Source organism: Chrysochloris asiatica, unplaced genomic scaffold (assembly GCF_000296735.1).
Source record: "Chrysochloris asiatica unplaced genomic scaffold, ChrAsi1.0 scaffold00241, whole genome shotgun sequence".
Classification (NCBI taxonomy): Eukaryota; Metazoa; Chordata; class Mammalia; order Afrosoricida; family Chrysochloridae; genus Chrysochloris; species Chrysochloris asiatica.
Window position 1 is genome coordinate 1835431 of NW_006408759.1, and position 23024 is coordinate 1858454.

At 37.9% G+C, this 23024-nt stretch overlaps 1 protein-coding gene across 1 annotated transcript in view; it reads left to right on the forward strand.

The window, feature by feature from the left end:
• DDR2 (discoidin domain receptor tyrosine kinase 2) overlaps positions 1-16586 on the forward strand; it is a 90472-nt gene extending 73886 nt beyond the window's left edge. The window contains exons 10-16 of the mRNA XM_006873426.1: positions 809-1019; positions 3446-3669; positions 5133-5260; positions 7254-7445; positions 7682-7916; positions 11978-12127; positions 16452-16586. Of these exons, the coding sequence (XP_006873488.1) occupies positions 809-1019; positions 3446-3669; positions 5133-5260; positions 7254-7445; positions 7682-7916; positions 11978-12127; positions 16452-16586 (1275 nt within the window). The remainder of the gene's footprint in view (positions 1-808; positions 1020-3445; positions 3670-5132; positions 5261-7253; positions 7446-7681; positions 7917-11977; positions 12128-16451) is intronic.
• Positions 16587-23024: the final 6438 nt, after the last annotated feature.

The following is a 23024-nucleotide window of genomic DNA, read 5'->3' on the forward strand; positions in this document are numbered from 1 at the left end:
TAAGGAAGGAAGGAGAAAAATGTTAATGTCCTTGGTGCCAACTTGCCTGCACTGAATAAAGAACAAAGTAGGCAAATCCCACAGTTGCCAATTGTGTGGTAAGAATCCGCATGAATCCAATCCCTTAGACGTGGAGATGGATCCATTTCTTATCTTTTCACTTCTCCATCCTCATGCTCCAAACCAAACAGCACTGTCTCTCCTACTCTTCATTTGTAGTCACCTGGAGCTGGGTCAAAACTCACAAGTTAGATAGTCACTGTCCTTCAGACCAGTTGTCCATACAGCCCTTTGGCTGCTGTAGCCACTGGAGCTAAATCAGAGCTGGCCAGTTAAAAATTACACAGTCCTTCAGATTGCTAAATATGCAGATGCCAGCCCTGGCTGGCTCTCACTGTCCCTTTGCGTTTGATACTTCAATGGAATAACTTACAGAATTCACGGAGTATACCATATATATGACTACAAATTTATAACAATCAGAAAGGATATAAATGAAGAAACACATAGGATTAGGTCTGGAAGGGGTTCCAGTGTGAAGCTTACACTTCTCCTCCTGAGAGCAGATGTTCTCACCAAATAGAACACAAACCTATTTGAGTTTTAAGGTTCTAGTCTCTTATTAACTTCCCCCATATGGTTATGATACATTACATCATACCTCCTGAGGCTAGACAGCATTAGGGTCCTAGGTGGTCTTTCTTGATGTGGTCATCCCCTACTCTTTAAGCTTAGGTGTAATCTGACCCTCAGGAACCCAGACAAGGACCAATTGTTTTCTGTCCTTCCCCATATTCTTCTCTTTCAGGCTTCCCGGAGGATGCTGGATGACGAAATGACAGTGAGCCTTTCCCTTCCAAGTGAGTCCAGTATGTTCAACAATAACCGTTCCTCATCACCAAGTGAACAGGAGTCCAACTCGACTTATGATCGCATCTTTCCCCTTCGGCCTGACTACCAGGAGCCATCCAGGTTGATACGGAAACTCCCAGAATTTGCTCCAGGGGAGGAAGAGTCAGGTGAGGATGAAATAGTGGACAGAAAATTGAGGGAGAAGTCTTGACAAGCATTGTAACGATATGACACCATTGCTCCTTATTAACCAAATCTATTTTTGTTGTTGTTTTTAAGTGCCATTGGGTTGATTCTGACACACAGTGACCTTGTACAGGGTTTCCAAGAACAATTGGTGGGTTTGAACTGCCAGCCTTGTGGTTCACAGTCCAGTGCTTATCCCACAGTGCTACACCAGGTTTGTTGTTGTTGTTAAGTGCCATCAAGTTGATTTCAACCCATAGTGATCCTGTATAGGGTTTCCAAGGAGCAGCTGATGAGCTTGAACTGCCAACCTTGCACTTCAAATGGCTCTGCAGTCTGGCGCATTAACCACAGTGCCACACCAGGACTCCACACTGGGTTTAGTGAGAGGAGTCTCATTGGTTGATGTTAGTTTCTTTCTTAGAGTCCCTCTTCAGGTTAGTTCCTTGAAAAGCATATGGTGTCATACTTGGTCCTGTCTGCTTCTACAACTAGCTCAGGTTGAGCTCCTCTTAAACATCACAAGGTCATCTTCTACTACTTTAGGTCACTCAAACATAACAAGTTATGAGGATAGCACAGGACTGAGCAGCGTTGTGTTCTGTGTGCATAGGATGTCAGAACTCGACACCTAACAACACCAGCAACTTAGGTTGATGACCCTTGGCCAAGCTGCTCTAAGCTTCAGTGTTAATTTCAGCACCCTTTCCTGATTTCACTCTGTTGCACTTTTTAAAGAACATTTGGGGTTTTAGATCAGCTGGCACTGTTTTACCAAAACAATGCCTTTATTGAGAAAATGCAAGAGAAAGTTACTCTCATAAAAAATACCTTACATTATCTTAATGACAGCTAACCAAAAAGAAACCAAAAAAAGTACATGCCTTAAGGGGAGTTCTGGGGTAACAATGTGGGATAAGCACTGGACTGTTAATCACCAGGTGGACAGTTCAAATCTACCAACTGCTCCTTGGAAACCCTGTATAGAGTTGCTATGAGTCAGAACTGACTTGATGGTACTTGACAATAACAACAACATCACCCCCCAATGGATAACAAACATTGGAGGAGCACATTGAACTTAAGGCAATTTTACAGGGGCAGCAAGAATAAAAGATACAATCTAATTTCTTTCCTAGACCGAACCAAAGAAATGGTACCTGTCCTCTGGGGTCCGAAACATCCTGTCTATCCCCCTATGTTAACATTTAAAAACATAGAATATATCCTAAACTAGATCATATGCTTTAATATTAAAGCTTTAAAAAAAATTATCATTTACAGTAATGTTAGGTTTACAGAAAATCTGTATAGAATGTACAAAGAGTTTCCAAATCTCTCTTTATCCCATATGCACTGTTTCACTTATCATAAATATCTTGTATCCTTGTGACATGTTGATTATAATTAATGAGCTTATATTGATATACTCTTATTAATTAAAGTCCATAGTTTATATTCGGGTTTATTCTTTGTGGTATACACTCCGATGAGTTTTAACAAATGTGTGATGTCATGTGCCCACTATTACAGTATCATGCAAAACCGTTTCACTGACCTAAAAAATGACCTGTGCTCCACCTATTCACCCCTTCCATCTCTTCCCAGAACTCTGTTAACCACTGATCTTTGTACTGTCTCTATGGTTTTGCATTTTCAAGAATTTCATATATTTGGAATTGTGCAAGTATTTGTTTGAATTTGAAATCCCATTTTCTCATGTGTAAAGGGCAATATAAGGATTCTAAATCGTTCCATTCAATTGTGCTAACACTGTCCCATATAGTGTCCCCACACCCACATTAGCTTTCATAGATAATAAATGTTGAATCTCAGATTTAATCCTTACCCCCATCCCTTACACTCTGAGATAGCCTCCTCCCTCCTCTCATTTTTGCCAAATACCATTTTCCTTTAGGGCTATCATGTATATTTATATAAAAGCCTTTTCATTCATAAAATAAATGATTGTTATTACTGTTAAGTGCTGTTGAGTCAGTTCTGACTCATAGTGACCCTGTATAGGCTTTCTGAGGAATGGTTGGCCGGTGTAGTGCCACACCACACCATAAAAATGTCTTAAACTTAATGAAGTGGTATTAAGCCTTTAATAGTCCTACCCTTACATAGCATAAACTTCCTATAGTTTCTCCAAGGGTAGCACAGTAGTGCACAATTCTGCAAGATTGGCCAAAGAGGTGTTTACTGATGATGCATTTTGAAGAGAAGAATGGAAAACAAAGGGGTGACCTGCATTTGGAATTCAAATCGTTCTCCAAGAAAGAATGCCATGAAGTGGATTAGACTGTTTTAGGAATATATTCTAGCCCTCCTGTCAGAGTGTCTTCCTTGAAGAGGTTTCCAGTGATACCTCTTGGTCTGAGACTCACTACATTCATCCTCCCAGGCTGCAGTGGCATTGTGAAGCCTGTTCAGACCAATGGGCCTGAGGGTGTGCCTCACTATGCAGAGGCCGACATTGTGAACCTTCAGGGAGTGACTGGTGGCAACACCTACTCAGTGCCCGCCATTACCATGGACCTGCTGTCAGGAAAAGATGTGGCTGTGGAGGAATTCCCCAGGAAGCTCTTAACCTTCAAGGAGAAGCTGGGAGAAGGCCAGTTTGGGGAGGTAAGTTGACCTTTTAGAGTGTTGCCTCCAGTCTTTAGTAGCTCTTCCACAAGTAGACTCACAACTGGAATATCTCCACTTGTCCCTCCTTGCAACATCCATAGTACTGATTAACCTTATCTTTATCAAATAGCTGTAGCGTTCCTGGGACTTCTGATTTCTCTACAGGAGATTTTAAATCAGGCAAGTCACTAACTAGACTTTGGATACCCAGAAAAAATTCAATACTTTCAAAATTGTATAATAGGTTATAAAGGGTGGGGACCCACAGATGTGATCATCCTTTATGATCTGTCCAGGAACACCCTGATGCTTGATAGAAACTTTGTTTTTTGCCCATTAAAGAGAATTAAATGTAAAACGGTCAAAACAACCTCACTTCTGTCTTTGGTCCCAGAATTAGGCACTAGGGAATGAATCATCAACTAAGATAAAGACAAATACTCTTCTCAATTGACTTCGGGGTGATGTATTATAATATTATAATATTAACAAATGTAATTATTAGTTTTATAAGAATAGTGTTACTGGTTCCCACTATGGGAGGGGTGCGCACCGTTTGGTGCTGCAGGAGGTAGAGAGGTTCATGGTGTCATTCTGTGGTGCTATATATACAAATTCTGATGCCTGAGTTGCAAAATCAGGCCTAATTAATATACTGCTATTGATTCATTTGTTGTTAAGTGTCATCAAGTGGATTCCAACTCCTAGTGACCCTGTAAACAGCTTCAGAGGCTGTGAATCTTTACGAAAGCAGAAAGCTTCATCTTTCTCCCATGGAGTGGCTGGTGAGTTTGAACTGCTGACATTGTGACTAGCAGTCCAGTACTTTTCCTACAGTGCCACCAGCAGTCCCTACTGATTCCTAGAAGTCACATAGAATGCTGATTCATAAGAAAGGATTACTTTCTAGGGGATGCCTTCTTATACTTTGCACAATCCAGTCGCTAAACTTCCTTGAATCAAATTCCAAGCATTTATACTGAATGTTGTTTTATAGTGGGCTATTCAATGACTCTTAACAACAACAATCCTGTAATAAAGAGTCTTGGTGTGGTGCTGTAGGATAAGGGACTGTTAACCAAAAAAGATCAGTGATTCAAATCCACCAGTTGCTCCTCAGAAACCCTATACATGGTCGCTATGAGTCAGAACCGACTCAATGGCACTTAACCAACAATGCTGTAATAAAATACTATGTTAGATTTACTCATTCACCTACCTATTCATCTTCTCATCAATGTGTATTTCTTTTATAAGGCAGTAACATATTAGCTGGGTGCTTTATGATTGTTTCTATCAATTACTTGAGTCAATGATATGTTACACATATCTTCTTATTGGTCTTTTGATTATTTTGCCTGAGTTGTAAGAGTTAGTTTATCTCCAGGAAATGCCCAGCAAGAGTACTGAGACATCTTCAGGAGAAATGATGATGCTGAGACTAGATGACTTTTGTCTAGGTTCATCTCTGTGAAGTGGAGGGAATGGAAACATTTAAAGACAAAGATTTTGCCTTAGATGTCAGTGCCAACCAGCCCGTCCTGGTGGCTGTGAAAATGCTTCGAGCAGATGCCAACAAGAATGCCAGGTCTGTGGTATGCATTTTGAATGTTCCTTTATGTATTTCATCTTTAGCACCAGGAGAACTCCTGGAAACTTCTATACCATTCTTCTTTTGTAACTTTTGAGGTGGGAAGGTTTGAGAGTTACCCTGTAGTTCCCATTGTTACATTTTATTCTTCTGACAGAGCCAGAAATCCTTGCCTATGTTCCCCATCTCTCTCAAGCACATTTTTCTATTCTATTTCTTATCCTTTTACTTTCCAATCTCCTTTGCACAGCACGCTTCCCAAAATACCCAGTAACCTCGATATATACTTCAACTATTATATAAGCATACATCTGCGTGCATTACCTCTTCCTGACAAACTTTTCATAACCATACACATATTTCTTGCCAAATTTCTTCCATTCTTCTTTTTGTTTCTCTATTTACTTTCTCATCTGTTTTTCTTTCTTTATGCTCCTTCTCTTATATGTCCAGCAACTCCCCAAATGAGAAGCTATCTCTACTTGGAGAAATACACATGGACCTCAAAGCTAAAGGATCCACAGTCCTTTAGCAGTTTTCCCCAACTGGCTAGTAACTCTACTATATAAATTGCAGTTTCCAACCATGCACCGTTGTCTGACAGCCTTTCCATACAGTAATGGTGAGTTAATTCTCACCCAGAAAAGTAGACTAGTTGAAAGTTGGTTGTATGTGTGTCAGAGAAATCTTCACATCTGGATAACATCTGCATTTTTCCATTTGTCTTGGCATGATTTGTGTCTCTGATATTCAAAGAGGGAGACAGTTTATTATTGCTTTCCCCCAAATGATCATAAGTTCCATAAAATGGTGTAACAGTTTCATTAGAGGTATTAAAATGGACAGAATATGGAATAGAGAAGGAAGAGAGGAGGGGAAATGAAACTATAACAGTTTTAGAATTTTAATTGTGAGAATTTCAATCTTCTGGATATTCATATGAATGAGAAGTGACATCCTTTGGGTTCCAAAGAAAGATGGAGTATTCCTAATAATACTTGTGGCTCATTACTGGAGAAAGTGCCAAAGCTTTACCCATGATTTTGGCTGGTGAGGTTTTGTGTGCCTGCACTGGTATCCATTATCTCTTAGCAATGACGGGTAGGCTAGCCTCTAGGTCCTGTCACCATGGAAACCTCTGGATTGATGCTGAAGTAGGGAATGGAAGAGGAGGAGATCTTGCATTGGAACTACACTGATTTCAAGGGGGTTATACTGATGTAGTATGACTCAGTGTAAGATTCCTAGAAAACCCAAAGATCTGTTCCTATTGTTTTGGTAATGTGGGCTAGTGGTTTTACTAACCCAAATATTTCTACTGGGAAGGTTACAGCTGATTTATGACTCAAAGATGGATATCACCGAGTACTCAAACAGTTATAAGTCTTGGCCAAGTAAGTACTTTATCCGAAATGATCCCACATTTCTACTGTGGCCTTTAAGCAGCTCTGTTATAAGCAAGCTTCCAAATGTATGTTGTAATTGACTGCTGGTACACCCTATATTAAGAAAAGCCAGAATGAGAATATAATGACTCTCAGATCACCAGAGGGTGATTATTTATCTTATAAATTTCTTTACTTTATTAGCTGAGTGACTCCAAGGCTTTTCTAAAATAGATCAATACCCCTAGAACACCTAAGGTATGAGTTTCTGTGAAAAGTTTCATTTTGGAGAGTAATTTTTAGGAGCATACATTTGATTTGGCAAATGTTAATGAATTATTTTTATGTGGCAGTCATTGTGTTAGATACTAAGGATGCAAATGTAAATGCCATGGTTCTTGTTCTCAAAAAATGCTATGGCTGAGTAAGGATGTATCTTATTTCAGAATGAGTAGAGTGAGACAGTTACATGTACTATTTCTGTGCCCTCTCAAAAGCTATCCCAATGGAAACAAGGCTTGACGTAATAGGTTGGAATAGAGTTTGTTGTGTATTCTTCCCCCTCTTGATTTTAATGGGTTTGTCTATGTCTGCGTCCTACAAAGGAATGATTTTCTTAAGGAGATAAAGATCATGTCCCGGCTCAAGGACCCAAATATCATCCGCCTCTTAGCTGTGTGTATCACTGATGACCCCCTCTGCATGATCACTGAGTACATGGAGAATGGAGACCTCAATCAATTTCTCTCCCGCCATGAGCCCCCCAGTGCTTCCTCTGGCAATGTACCCACTGTCAGGTAAAGAGGCCAGCTCGTCTATGTCTTCCCTGTGCTCAAAAGATGGGGAGCTGTGAACCTAAAAGTCCTTCAGTGTTCTGGGAGAGTGGAGGAGGAAAGGGGGTAGGGGCTAATGAAGACACTACCTTATGAGGGATTCCTTAAAAACAGAAAGGGAATATTGAGGTTTTAAGATGTTTAACTTTCATGGTTTTCTATTTCCATACATTACTTTTTTTTCTTTTCTGTTTCCTTAGTTATACCAACCTGAAGTTTATGGCTACACAGATTGCTTCTGGAATGAAATACCTTTCCTCTCTTAATTTTGTCCACCGGGATCTGGCCACACGAAACTGCTTAGTGGGTAAAAACTATACCATCAAGATAGCTGACTTTGGAATGAGTAGAAACCTGTACAGTGGTGATTACTACCGGATCCAGGGCAGAGCAGTGCTCCCGATCCGCTGGATGTCTTGGGAGAGCATCTTGCTGGTAAATTCCAAGTATTTTAATGCCCTAATCTAGCATCTGACATGTAGGCAGGCATGCATGGCGTGTAGAAACAAACCTAAGACAGCAGAAAACAAATTCAATCGATCTTGATGTGTGCTCTGCCTTCAGATGATTTTTTTTTTTTAGTGTTGTTGTTGTTGTTGAGTGGCGTTGAGTTGATTCCAACCCATAGCGACCCTGTATAGGGTTTCCAAGGAGCAGCTGGTGAGTTTGAACCACCGACCTTATAGTTCAAATGGCTTTGCAGTCTGGCGCATTAACCCACAGCACCATACCTTATTATCTCACACACTGGCTTAATTTTGCTGATAAAAGGTAACACTCATTATAGAAAACATAGGGGGGGATTTTTTTAAAGTGCATTCACAATGATCAGGGATTTAGTATTTTCCCTCCTCCACTCTTTCTTCCTATTCATTGTTCTTCATTAATTTAAGGTATTCAAATTCTTACCATTAAAGAAATGTTATCAAAGCAAATAAGCAATTAGTTTCCTCCTGTATTAATGTCATAACCATGTTTGTTATTTACATGGATCTCTATATTTTGCCACCATTTTCTCTTTTATTTTAAGTTCAGCATTTAAAAATTTTTTATTCAAGTCTTGATTTTCTAGACCCTGACTGAATACTTTTTTCCAAATATTTCTCTCTTTCTTTCTTTTTATTGTGACTTGAGTGAAGATTTACAGGGCAAAATAGTTTTCCATTCAACAATCCATACACATTTTGTTTCATCACATTGGTGGCCAGGCCCACATTGTAACATCACTTGTCCCACTTCCTCCCTGTGTTTCCTGTTTCCATGCCTCCTTCTTTTCTAGCCCCTCAAATTTTGTCCTTGGGTAAATGCTGCCCTTTGGATCTCAAATGGTTGATGATTCTAAGGCATGTGTACCTCACTAGTGCGATTGCTTCTCTTATAGACCTGTCTGCTGTTTAGCTAAAAACTGAGCCATATAGGTGAGTTCATTGCCAGACCTGAAGGGTGATGAAAGGCCATAGCTTTGGGGGTCCCATTAAATTTGATCTAACCAGTAAGCCTGGTCTCTTTCATGATTTTGAGTTTTGTTCCACATTTTTCTTCCACTCTAGCCAGGAGTTAATCAATGCAATCCCTTTTAGAGTAGTTGGAAGTGATAGCCAGACCCATTTAGTTCTTTTGGCGTCCAGGTCATCGAGACTGATATTTGTGTGGTCCCTCTAGTTTTGGTAGCACCATTTGTAAAGAGACTATTTCTTCCTCCATTTAATATGTTTCATCCTTTTATCAAAGATCAGCTATCCTAAGATGGATGAAGTTATTTATGAGTTCTCAATTCCATTCTATTGGTCTATGTGTCTATCGTTGTATCAAGGTATTTTGACAACTGTGGTAGTGTTATAGATTTTGTAATGGGGAAGTGTGAGGTCTCCTACTTTGTTGCTCTTCTTCTGTAGTGCTTTGCTTATCTGGGGTCTCTTTCCTTTCCACAGAAAGTTAGTGATTTTTCCATTTCTTTCAAGAAGGATGTTGGGGTCTGCATCAGGACTACATTATATTTGTAGATCACTTTGGGTAGTACTGACATTTGTACAATATGAAGTCTTTCCATCCAAGAGTATGATATATTCTCCCATTATATAGGTCTCTTGGTTTCTTGTAGAGTCCTGGTGTGGCACTGCAGGATAATGTGCTAGATTGCAAGGTCAGTTTGAACCACAAGGTCAGCAGTTCAAACCCACCAGCAACTCCTCGGAAAGCCTATATAGGGTTGCTATGGGTCAGAACCAACTACATGGCACTTAACAACAACAACTTTGTTTCTTGTAATTCTGTTTTGTAATTTTCTTTCTACAGGTCTTTTGTTTCTCTGGTTAGGTTTATTCTGAACAATTTCATCTTTTGGGTGGCTATTGTAAATGGTATTGTTTTCCTGATTTGATTCTCAGAGTTCTTTTTGTTAGGATAAAGGACTCCAACTGATGTTTGTATGTTGACCTTGTCCTCTGCCAGTTTGCCAAATATTTCAGTTAATTCCAGTAATTTTCTTGTTGAAACTTTGGGATTTTTTATGTGTAAAATCATATCATCAACAACAAAGATAATTTTACATCTTCCGTACCAATTTGGATGTCTTTTCCCCCCTTCCTTGCTTTATAGTTCTGGCTAAGACATCCAGTACAATATTGAACAGGAATAGCAATGAAAGGCATCCTTGTCTGATTCCTATTTGTAAGGAGATGATTTTAGTCTCTTTTCATTGAAGCTAATGTTGGGCATTGGTTTTGTATTGTTGTTGTTGTTGTTTTTAAGTGCCACCAAATCATAAACATGCTGTATAGGGTTTCTGAGAAGTGGCTGGTGGGTTTGAACTGCTGACCTTGCAATTAGCAGTCCAGTGTTTATATATGTCTTTAATTACGTTGAGCTATTTCCCTTCTACTCCTATTTCGTTGAGTCTTTTGATCAGGAATAGATGTTGGATTTTATCAAATACCTTTTCTGCCTCAAGTGACATGACCACATAGCTTTTTGTTTTATTTACGTGGTGGATTGCGTTGATTATTTCTCTGATGTTGAAACATTCTCAAATACCTGGGATGTGGTCCACTTGGTACTTATTATTTTTTGGATATCATGTTGGAGTCTATTGGCTAGGATCTTGCTGAGAATTTTCACATCTATGTTCATGAGGGATTTTGGTCTATAATTATTTGTTTTAGTGAAATCTTTGTTTGGTTTTGGCATCAGGGTTATGCTCACTTTATAAAACAAAATCGAGAGTACTCTATCCTTTTCTACATTTTGGATAGTTTAAGTAGAAACAATGTCAGGTATTCTCTAAATGTTTGGTAAAATTTGCCAGTGAGGCTATCTGGGCCTGGATTTTTGTTTTGTTTTGTGTGTGTGTGTGTGTGTGCATGTGTTAATGACTTGTTCAGTTTCTTCTATTATTATGAGTCTATTCAAATGTTCTACCTTAGTTTGGGCTAGTTTAGGTAGGTGGTGTGTTTCTAGAAATTGTCTATTTCTTCTAGGTTTTCAAATTTGTTGGAGTATAAGTCTTTATAATATTCTGATATTATTCCTTTGTTTCAGTTGGTTATGTTGTGGTGTCACTCAGTTAATTTCTTACCCATGCTATTTGCATCGTCTCCATCTCCTTCCTTTCTTTTGTTAGCTTTGCCAGTGATTTATTGATTTTATTAATCCTTTCAAATATGCAAACCCCAGCTTTCTGCTCCCATAAAGATTTACAGCCTTAGAAACCCTATACAGGGTCACCATGAGATTAAACCAACTTGAGAGCATTCAGCAGTACTCTTGTTGATTCTATCATCTTTCTGCTTTCTGGTTCATTGATCTCTCTTCTAATCTTTATCACTTCTTTTCTTTGGGTGGCTACAGTCTTATTTTGCTGCGTTTCTAATTGTTGGAAATGCTGGGATAAGGTACTGATTTTGGTTTTCTTTTTTTGACGTGCACATTTATTGCTATAACCTGCCTTCTGAGAACTGCATTTTGATGTGTTCCCAAAGGTTTTGGTATTTCGGGTTTTCTTTCTCATTTTGAGTCAATGAGATCTTTATCTCATTTTTCATTTCTTCTATTACCCAGTAATTTTAAAAATTAAGGTTTCATCGCCATTATTCATCCTAATTACCATAGCTCACTTTTCTCTACAACTCCTTTAACTTTTAAATTTACTATTGTCAATTTGAGCATAGATAGTCCTTTTAAATGCTCAAGGCAAACAATCTTTACTAATCAAGCTAAACTATTGTTTAATGCAACATTGGGGGACATTTTTGGTTTAATGTTTAAAGATCATCTCAGGGTAATAGGTTTGGGGATAGGAAGAGTTCATTCAGCCTCAACGACTCCAGAAGTACGGATTCCATGATCATTTGAAATTCTGTTCTGAATGTTTCCCTGATTTGAGCCAGATTCTTTTGTAGAATCTTTGATAAATGGTAACTCTAGATTATGAAAAATCTAACCTTTTCTCATTGTGCACAGAGTATTCGAACTTTCTCTTATTTTCCTTATTCAAACAGGGCAAATTCACTACAGCAAGCGATGTATGGGCTTTTGGGGTGACACTGTGGGAGACTTTCACATTTTGCCAGGAGCAGCCCTATTCCCAGCTGTCAGATGAACAGGTCATCGAGAATACTGGAGAGTTCTTCAGAGACCAAGGGAGGCAGGTAGGAACTGATGAGAATGGTTGGATGTGCACTTCTGTGCTCTTGGAAGAGAGAGAAATAAAAGTCCTGATTTAGCAGGATCAGCCTGAGCTGTAAAATGAGCTACATGGAGAGTAGTCATTTGTCACTGATTATCTGAATCATATGAAACACCCAGCTTCTCCTAGGGGCCCATCAGACTTCCTCTGTCCCATAGAACGTTCTGCTCCTGCAAAGACGTACAGCCTCAGAAACCCTATGAGTTGAAACCAAATCAATGACACTTAGTAAAGTATTTATTCATATTAAAAATGCTACCGTAATATAAGATACAGTGTTGATTTGAATTGTGTAGGAATGTTTCTAGATTTGTGTGTTCAAAGATGGTCTAATGCCTCTTGGATTAACTGTTCCCAGAGGCATCTCTAGCCCAGTTAATGGGCCTTCTCTGGACTCAGGGAAAGTTGCGTTTTCAAATTACAAAGAATCTCAATTCCTAGTCAAGATACTCCAAGATTTCCAAGAACCCCAAGATTTCTTTGGGTAGCTCAGTTTTAAAAGCTCCTATCTAGTCTAGGATTTAAATTTTACTAGCGGCTGGTGCTCTGAACCTTTCAGAACCAGCCTGGCTGTAACATGCCCTTGGAGTATGGTATCTCAAGCAGGGAAATAATAACAACTGTCAAGGGGGGAGAAATATCTTGCAGAAAATAAAAAGTGGATCTTTAGTGGCCTTAATAAGTCTAGGTAAGCAAGAGACAAGGGACTATCAGGAGATGATAACTCAGTAGAGGAAAGTTTTAGAAACTCTGTGCTATTGTAGATATTTTGCCATCAGACAGTCCAAACTGTCTTGGCATGAGGCTATTTTAACATGGTAAAGGGCAAATTTACTCCAGTGTGCATGAAATAAGTGAGTAGAACAAGGAAAAATGTTGTTTGTTTTTTCCATAGACTAGTACATCCCAGCTTAGGATCACCCATAAAAAGACTCATGGTCAATAGAAAATAGAAAAATAGACCCTTTTCACCATAACAACAACCCCAATGTGTAGGCACAGGGGAAAATGTCAGTCTTTTAGTCTTTCACAACTTATTTTTCAGTGATTCAAACCCTACAGGAAAAAAAAAAATGGTTACATAATGTAAAATTAGACTACCACACATTCAGTATATTTCCCCACTTTATGCCCACTGTCTTGCTTTGCCTTAAAAATATTACTGATATTATATACCTCTTCACCTAGCACTAAAAAGTTACACATTAATTATTAAAATATTTTACTGTTTAATTTTCACAAGAAAATGTTTTAAAATTCAAATGGAAATTTGATTATTTATTTTTACATAATCAATTTAAAATGATTTACCATTTTCAATTTCATTAAGCACATACTCTGATCGACTACTATACAGTTGTGTAGTCAAGTCAAATATTTGAGTAAAGCCAAGGCCAAAGTCAAAGCCGAAGTCAAATATTACCATTATAGGCAGCATAAGTATAAATTTTTATTAAGTATAAATTTTTATTAAGAAAATCATAAACTGAATACATTTACTTATTAAGTATAACACCAAGTTTACTATTGCATTTTGAATTGCTATTAAACTTTATAATTAACATTTCAATCTTCAAATTTTAAATGTCTGCCACTGGAATGTGAGGACAGTAATTTCTTAGCACTGTTAGCTGCTAGATTGTGTGGACACGAGACAACGCTTGTATGATCTAACTGATTTTTGAATGGCACAGTTAATTATATCATAGCAGATATGATACAGAAGAAACCTTTCAATAACATGAGTTCTAGAAGAAAATTCACACCTAGAATTCATGGTTTAGGCAAATAAATCTTAGATTCTTTGTATTCAATTGAAAGTAATATTTGGATGTCTATAGCAATAAGGAACACTGGTAGCGTAGTAGTTATGAATCGGGCTGTGAACCTTAAGGCCAGCAGTTTGAAACTACCAGACGCTCTGCAGGAGAAAGATGAGACATTCTGCTCCCGTAAAGATCTACAGCCTTGGAAACCCTGTACGGAGTCGCTATGGGTCGGAACCGACTTAAAGGCACATAACAACAACAATAGCAATAATATTTTTAATGACATTTTTGTTTTTAAGTTTCTTCACAAAATTTGAAGAATTCCCCAAAAGCACTTTACTTGAAATTTATGGCCTAAATAAAATTAAATAACTAATAGTTTAAAATTTTTATCTTATTGTTGTTGTTAAATACTTTTGAGTTGGTTTCAACTCATTGCAACCCTGTATAGGGTTTCCAAGGAGCAGCTGATGAGTTTGAACTGCCAACCCTGTGGTTCAAACTGACCTTGGAGTCCAGCATTTATCCTATAGTGCCAGGACTCCTAATTTTGTTTAATACAATTGAAAGTCCTGAAATTCTACAAGTATATGATTTATCATGAAAAAATATAATTTCAGATATATGCCAAGTTTATAAGATTTTTAAAAGAGCATCTTAATCATTTAAATTATTTGACATTTAAATTTTATTGGTATCTGCTGACTCAAAATGAATAGATACAATATTATTTCTTATTGAGTACATACCCCAGGAAAGAATTACCAGTAGAATATGGAAATGCTTGGTTACGAATCAGGCTGTGAACCTCAAAGTTAACAGTTCGAAACTACCAGCTGTTCTGCGGGAGAAAGATGAGGCTTTCTGCTCCCGTAAAGATTCATAGCTTTGGAAACCCTGTACAGGGTCGCTATGAGTCAGAACTGACTCCATGGCACATAACCACTACCAACAACCACTATGTTATGTCATTATTTGTACTGCTAATATTTTCTTTTAAATGCTTGGTATCTTACAGCCCTACTCATTTGTAACATACTTGATTAAGACTTGTCACATATTATCAAATATTACATTAAAAATCAGAGTTAATTGCCTTTTTATTTGTTAATTAAGAGTTGACGGGCAGAGGAAGAATGCTGAGGAAAGCCCATCTCCTCTGATGCATAATATAGGCTAGTGTTGGGCTAGGAGGAGGAAGGGAAGGAGGAAGTAGTTAATGAATATATATTTTTTAAATGTACGTAACATTATTGTCTTTAATTTTTTTTCACAAAATGTGAACAATTTCCCAGCAGCACTTTATTTAAAACATATGGTTTAAGTTAAATTAAATAATTAAAAATAGTTTTAAAAGCTTATTTTGCTTCGTGCCATAAAAAGTAATGAAATTCTCCAAGTATAAGATTTATCATGAAACATAATTTCAGTTGTAGGCCAAGTTTATAAGATTTTGAAAAGATAATCATAATCATTTAAGTAATTTGACATTTGTCCAGATGTAGCTATTGGACTAACAAAGGTTCAAAGAGAATTAGGGAAATGTAGGTATGGTTGAGAAACCTGTCAATATATCAGGTATTCAAAAATGTAGATAAGAAGATAATTGAGATCATAGAGAGTAAGAGTTTTGACTTGGTTCTATTGTCTTGGATGTTGGTAGAATAGTATTTTACTTGTGGAAGTTCTGTACATTCATGGCATAATCCAGTCAGTAACTAAGATCTTAAGAGTAGAGATAAATAAAATCTTAGACTAGAATTTTTGTCAGGACTATGTTGTTGTTAGGTGCTGTTGAATCAGTTCCAACTCATAGTGACCCCCATGTACACTAGAACGAGAACACTTCCCGTTCCTGCACCATCTTTACAATTGCTGTTACGTTGGTGTCCATTGTTGCAGCCACTGTGTTAGTCCATTCATTGAGGGTCTTTCCTTTTTCACTGGCTGACCCTCTACTTTACCCAGCATGATGTCCTCCAGGGACTGGTGCTTTCTAATACCAAAGTATATGAGGCCAAATCTCACATCCTTGCTTCTAATAAATTTGTTCATTCTTTTAGCAGTCCACTGTATAGATGAGGTAAATGAACAGATATTGCTGTTGCACAATGTACATAGAAAGTTAATATTCTCTAGACAGGGTAGGACAGAAGGGAAGCATAGAAAACACTGCTTTCATCCAGGGTCTGCATCTGACTAAGATTTGTTCCTGTCAAGGAACTAAGATCACATATTTTTTGCACCTGTCATGATTGATTCAGCCAACATAAGCTTCAACCTAGGTGGGTCATTAGGAAATCTTGCTCTGGATACTGAAGAAGACAAAGGGGAAGGGAAATGGGAATGGGATTAATATAATTTGGAACTTTTGAGAGGAGCGATAATATGCGACACACCCATTTCAGTTATTAAGTTCAAAACAGTAGGGAAGGAGTAAATCAAACTATGATGTAATGACTCTTCCTTTTTCTTTCCTCTTAATGTTCTTTTATTTGTTGATTTTTGTTTCCAAAGACTTACCTTCCTCAGCCTCCCATTTGCCCTGATTCTGTGTATAAGTTGATGCTCAGCTGCTGGAGAAGAGACACCAAACATCGCCCCTCTTTCCAGGAAATCCACCTTCTGCTCCTTCAACAAGGGGACGAATGAAGCTGTCAGTGGTGGCAACATTTTGACAGTCCTGGTCTCCCTCACAAGACCTACCACTCACCCATGCCTAAGCCACTCCATCTGGACACTTAATGGACCTGAGAGACTGAGGCTTGTTTGCTTGTGTTCCTTCTGTCCCTTTCCTCCTCCCCTTCACCTATTCCACTTTCCATGCCTCCCCACAGCTCTACAGCCTTTTGTTTGTTTGTTTGTTTAACATTAAAGAATGAAAAATGAAAGGAAGAAAGAAAGCCTAGGGGCAGAGAAAATCTAGTGAAATAAATCTTGCTTGATATACCAAAATGTTGGATAACAAAGGCTAGAAAATTCAGGTATTTATAAAAGTTAAATATGCTTGTGTTTATAAAATGTGCAGATTCTATACTTTTTTCCATGTCATTTGCTCTTTAAAATATATTATTTTCATAAGAAGAAATTTGAGGGATAGTAATGGCTGGGGATACATGAAATTAGGCTTATGAAAAACACTTGGTAGGTGTGGAGAAATCTGGAAAAATGTATTTAGCAACTAATTTCTAAATTTGGCCTCTGGACAAGTCTCTGAATCTCTCTATGGATTTACGCAGCTTCTGTGACTGGGGGGCAGGTTGGGATCCATATATTAATTACAGAAGATGTTGATAGGAAAGAGTGTCTTCTATAAGACTGCATGAAGAATGATCAAATTATCAATTATCAAAAGATAACAACACAAATACTTTATGTATGGAAGGTATTCTTGACTAGAGAATGCATGTAGGAAAGAAGTCTACAAAGGACAGGTAACAGATACTCTATCCATCTGTGATGTCTGTAAGAGGTCTTTCTCTTTGTCTTGCTCAGACATTTTGAAGTATGGTTCAGTGGGAGCCTACATTTTGGAATCAGTAAAGACTAGCATTTTGACATCTAAAGCCTAGCCTCTCTGGTCCACCTTCTTCAAGTCATCCATCTCTTTTAATGGATGAAGGTCTGGTGGGCCTAATGGACTGGGGCTAATTTCTTAGGCATAAGTATCTGAAGGGTATGTACAGTAGGGAATAGGTCCATTCTGAGTGCTTCCATTGTGTCACTCGAAGAACAATGGGAGACATTACAGGGAGACTGATTTCTACTTTCAGACTCAGAGTGTAAGGATGAATGGGCTGACTCCAGAAATGAGGAGTCCTTTGTCACTGAAGAAGTTCAGATACAGGCTGCAGAACCATACGAGAAAGATAATAGGTTTTCAAGCGCAAAATAGGTAGCTGTAATGCGATAACATTTAATGTCCTTTTAACCTGAGAGTCTTTGAATCCAAAGAGACAAGAAGTGAGCATGTTGAGAAAAGTTACCCATTGGTACTACTTGGTATACACACACTCTTGCCACCTCCTAAGAGATGAGTTGAGCAACAGAAACAAAAAGCATGAATCTCTGATCTCTTTTTCTCCAGAATTCATGGAAAATGAATACACTGTCAAATAAGTCTCCTTAGAATAGAATCTGAGCTTCCATACTCTACAAATCCTCAGATTCCTTGGAAAGTCAGAGAAGGAAGCCTTTGAGTCCTGCTTAGGAGAAACAAGAAAGGATTCTAGAATAAACTCCCCAAGCTGCTTCTGTTGCCTTTACCCAATCCACCGTCTACACAGTCTCTCAGGAACTGGAGTTCCTCCCAGGTCAGCCTATATCACTGCACAGACCACTACATATGCATCATACCCAATTCCCCAAGATACATTCTCAGACCTGCAAATAGCCTTTCCTCTACTAGGTCCTGTGACGCTGGGCTTTATTTCTGACCTAACCTTGGAGAAATCATCAGTTTGGAAGTTTCAATCCTATTTCTGCCTCAGGTCAAGTGTGTCATCATGGGGAAGCAATGTTGCCTCATTGGGCTTTTGTTTCCTTAGCCATAAAATGTAAAATCAGATTAGACAGTCTTGAAGTCTCTTCTAACTCTGATATGTTTAAGTACTCACTGGACAAATGTGGATTCAGTTATCTGGTCATCTCCTGCCTTGAAATATGTGGTCATGGGTCAGCAAAAGAGATCATGTGGGAAGTCACTGTAATAGTAACACCTGCCATTTATATCGTGCTTTATACTTTCACATACATATGGCATTTGATAATATGTAGGGTCTGGCAGGTTCTCTTGTAACTTGATAACAAGATAAGTGTTAAAGTCATTAAAATGAACGGGAATTGAAACCAGGCCTTGCAGCCAGTTCTCCTTTATCCATATGCTTCTGATAGTGTGAATCCAGACCATGCCATGACTTCCTAAGTGGCAAGAGAAAATCATATCGTGTTCTCTTCCTTTACCTACCATCTCCCCACTTCTTTCTTCTTCTTTTTTTTGTATTCACTGCACTCCAGGATCTGATCTTTTTTCTTTTTTTAAAAAATCACATTTAAAATTGACATAGTATATTTTATTTCCTTGGCCTTAAGTCACACAAGTATTCTGTTTTGGGTGACTAGAAAATATGAATTATCTTACGAAATCATCCTTTTCTGAGATGAGAAAGGCTTCAACTTCTAACATTACAGACAGGTTTAACTTGTAGCCTACTCATTCCTATAATGTTTAATAACACAAATCTAAGAGACCCAACAGAACTTAGTATAGAGAATTTAAAAGTAGCTCAGAAGTTAAGAATTATTTGGAAAAAGAGGTAGGAAAAGGAAAACTTTGGGACCTTGTTAACTTTGTAATATATTATTGGCTTCATGATATATGTGAAATGCTTCTTGGTTTTCACACAGACTGTGTTTGGGGACTGTCAGATATAAAATTATAATTTTCTGGCCAATGGGATGACATGTGTCTGTGCCATCGAGTTAGTTCTGACTCAGAACAACCCTTTACAGGGTTTCCTAGGAGTGGCTGGTGAGCTTTGAAACTTGCGGTTCAAACTGGCTTTGCATTCCAGCTTATTAACCCACAGTGCCACACCAGGACTCCAATGAGGTGATATCTAGGTCCAAATATTGATGAGCTGTCCGTATATATATGTGAACACAAAAGATCTAGAAGAGTAAAATGTGGGATAATTACCTTTAGGCATACAAGACTGTATACAGAACATTGCATGCAAGTGAAATGAAAAGACAAATAAATGAAAGTATATAAGACTGAAGGGGTAGGGACTTGAAAGAGGCTACATCAAAGAACTAATGGAGAATGTATGAGAAGGACGCAGGGGAGGCCAAGCAAAGTAGAAAGAGGACCAGCTGGAGTTGTTGGGAATCCATTCTGAAGCATGACGGAGAGATCTGAGAGAGGGTAGAAAAGTAAGTGTTTTGAAGATGAAGGATAAATATGAATGGAGACAGAAGAAATTCTTGATGGTGGATATTATAAAAATATTTGCAGAGAAGTGAAAAGTCAGGAAGAGTCTATGAAAGAGAAGGAAGCTTTTCAGAGTTTTAAGAAAGGGAAAGTCCATACACAACCACCAGGGAATGATATTTTCAGAGGAAATGAGTTCTAAAGGCAGGTTGAGCACCTGGGTATTCTAGGCCACTTCAAGTGCTGGAAGTAGTGGTGGTTAAGAAGAAATCAACTCTGCTTTAACTAGCCTTGGTTTACCAAGATTTGCTTTAGAAACAAAGACCTAGAGATGGGGAATTTATGAAAGTTTATGAAACTTAGTGTTTCCTTCTTTTACCTCTGTTAAGAAAACCTATTTCCAAGAGTTTTTTTCTGGGCACATCATTGCTATGACCACAGTGGCCTCGAGCAAATATTGAAACCATAGGTTTAAGTCAGACAGGACTAAATCTTGTTTGATATCTGCAGAAAGAGTTATGTGACATGCTGGACACATTTGTTTTTCTAGTTCCATCCAAAGTTCCCACAAGAAAGCCATGATGTGGGTCTAATCCATGTGTTTTGTGTAAACAAGAACAAAAGAGGGGGAATGTGTAAATGTTTAAAAGGATGAGAGAAACGAAGATGTTACAGGGAAGTTTGCTAAAATAGAACAACATTTGTCTTGCCTCAAACTAAAAACAAGGAAGAAAATTAGAGTTCAGATTATCCTAATATATGACTATTGTCTTTGCTCCTAAATTGAAATCACAGGCCCAGAATTTGACACCTTAGTCTTTTTTGTTTGTTTCCAGTAAGACTACTGACATCTAGCATTGCATATGGTAGACCCTTAAATCTTTCTTGAAGATATAGATTTTGACCTATGCTGGAAAATCCTGAATTGAAATGTAACATTATTTTTATAGCAACAGATAAATGTCTTTTCCACTTGGTAAATATCTAGATATACTGAATTGAGAGGAAAGGGACTGGAATAACTAATGGTGATTTGATTTCTAGCATTTAGCCTTATCTGTCACAATTAATTGCATTGCTTATAGTAACTATTGGTAGCTACCTCTGGTGGATATGCCTAGTTGCTGGATACTTTTGCTAAACTTAATATTTTGAAATAAGTTAAGACTCCAAAGAAGTTACAAATAAAGTACAAAGCCGCCTAACCTTACAGCCAGATTTCTCCATCAAAAACATCTTACATAATCATAGTCTGATTTCAAAACCAGAACATTAACCATATTACAATACTATGAACTAAACTGCACATATTTGATTTCTGGAAGCTTTTAGTAATCTTGCTGATTTGTAACCTGATCCCACTTACATGCAACAGGAAGGATGGTATCTGGACATAATCCTGTAAAATTCCAAAGAGAATACATCAAATTAATCTATTCCTTTTTCAATGAGCCATATCCTGTCTATGTTATTTCTAAATTTTCTAACTAGCTTGACTGACGTCTGAAAAAAAATCCAAGAATCAACTTCAGGGAATTAGATTGCACAAAAGACAGTAAGACCTGCCTGTAGTTTTCTGTGTGGGGAATTGGGTAGAGATTGTCTTATGGTTCCAAGAGGTGAGGATAATTTGTAGTTGTGCTAAGGAGATGACTTCAGAATAAAACTACTAGTGTGGTGCTGTAGGATAAGCACTGGACTGTTAGCAGTTCAAACCCACCAGCTACTCCTCGGAAACTCTATACAGGGTTGCTGTGAGTTGGATCAAGAACTAGGTGGCTCTTAGTTAATGGCCCATGGATAGCATGTGGAAGGAATACGGTACTTACAATGATAGTGACCTCTAATGGTTGATAACCATCTTCAGACTAGTAGAGTAGTTTCATTTGTCTAACCATCTATTCTTAAGTGGAGTAACAACCACACTATTAGACCAAATGAAATCCAAACACAGCAATAACTTGGGGTAAAGTTGAAATTCTTAGGGCTCTGAGTTTTGTGATGGCTGTGTTGAGACTCACACGATTGTTAACTGTATTCACCACTTCGTACCCTAGGTCCTCTAAAATTCTTGGCATATAGTGAGCACTTGATAAATATTTGATGAATGGTGTCTGTTCATATAAATAAATAAAAGAAGGAAACAAAACTTTTTTAATCTAGCATAACTGGGGTGAATTTAGGAAGAAGGACTTTGCTGTAACATGGAGGGTTTACTTTCAAATCAGGAAAGAGGAAAAAGGTGTTCAAACTTGTGCCTGGTGAACTACATCCAACATTTGACTATTTCCTGATGCATGGAAATGCTACATTCTTTGAAGCATTTAGACGGTAATACACAGTGGTTCTCCATAGGATACCCTATCAAAATCAGGGACCAGACATTGGCTTCAAACCTAGCCCATTTGAAACAACTTATCCAGTGTCTCCCGCAGGCACCTTACCTAGTCAAACTTCTGGGACCTCTCCAGGAAAAGAACCAGAGTCTCAAAGGAGCCTGTGTCAACAAGTCCTCAGCAGTATGCAGAAGAAAGATTTGCAAAGAGATTCATGGGAAAGCACAATGGGATAAGGTAATCACTTATAGTGTTTAAAAAAAAAAAAATGTGTTCTTGAAAAGAGTCTTAGAAACAAGAGAAACTTGGGAGGATTCCTGCAAGCACACCAAGAGTTTGTAATCTAGCCTATCCATTTTTATGTCTTTTACTGTTCATGATACTCTTTTCCTTTCCCCTGTTGACTGGTAACTTCTTTTTCTGAGGATTGAATTTCTGAAGCAATGTGGTACACCCTTATTTAATGTGATGAGGAAACATCTGGGCCTTATTCTGCAAACTTTGCAAAATTTGGAAGATGATATATCCTGTTAAGGGTTAAATAGCAAATGGATTTAATTTCTGCTTAAAGCTATTGTAGCCATTCCAAAATAGAATACATACAAATTTTCTGTATTAGAAAAAGAAATGTAATACTAATTGTATATTTTCTTTTCTTTATTTATTCTTTGTATGTCTATCTGTCAGATGATAAATTGTAAATAACAATGATTAAAGAAACATGCTACTGATGAATGGTTTCTTTCTGTGCAAACAATTCTGGATTTGTGGCTCTTATTGTCTACCTTTTAGGAACAAGAATGGGCCTTAGTAGGGGTAAGG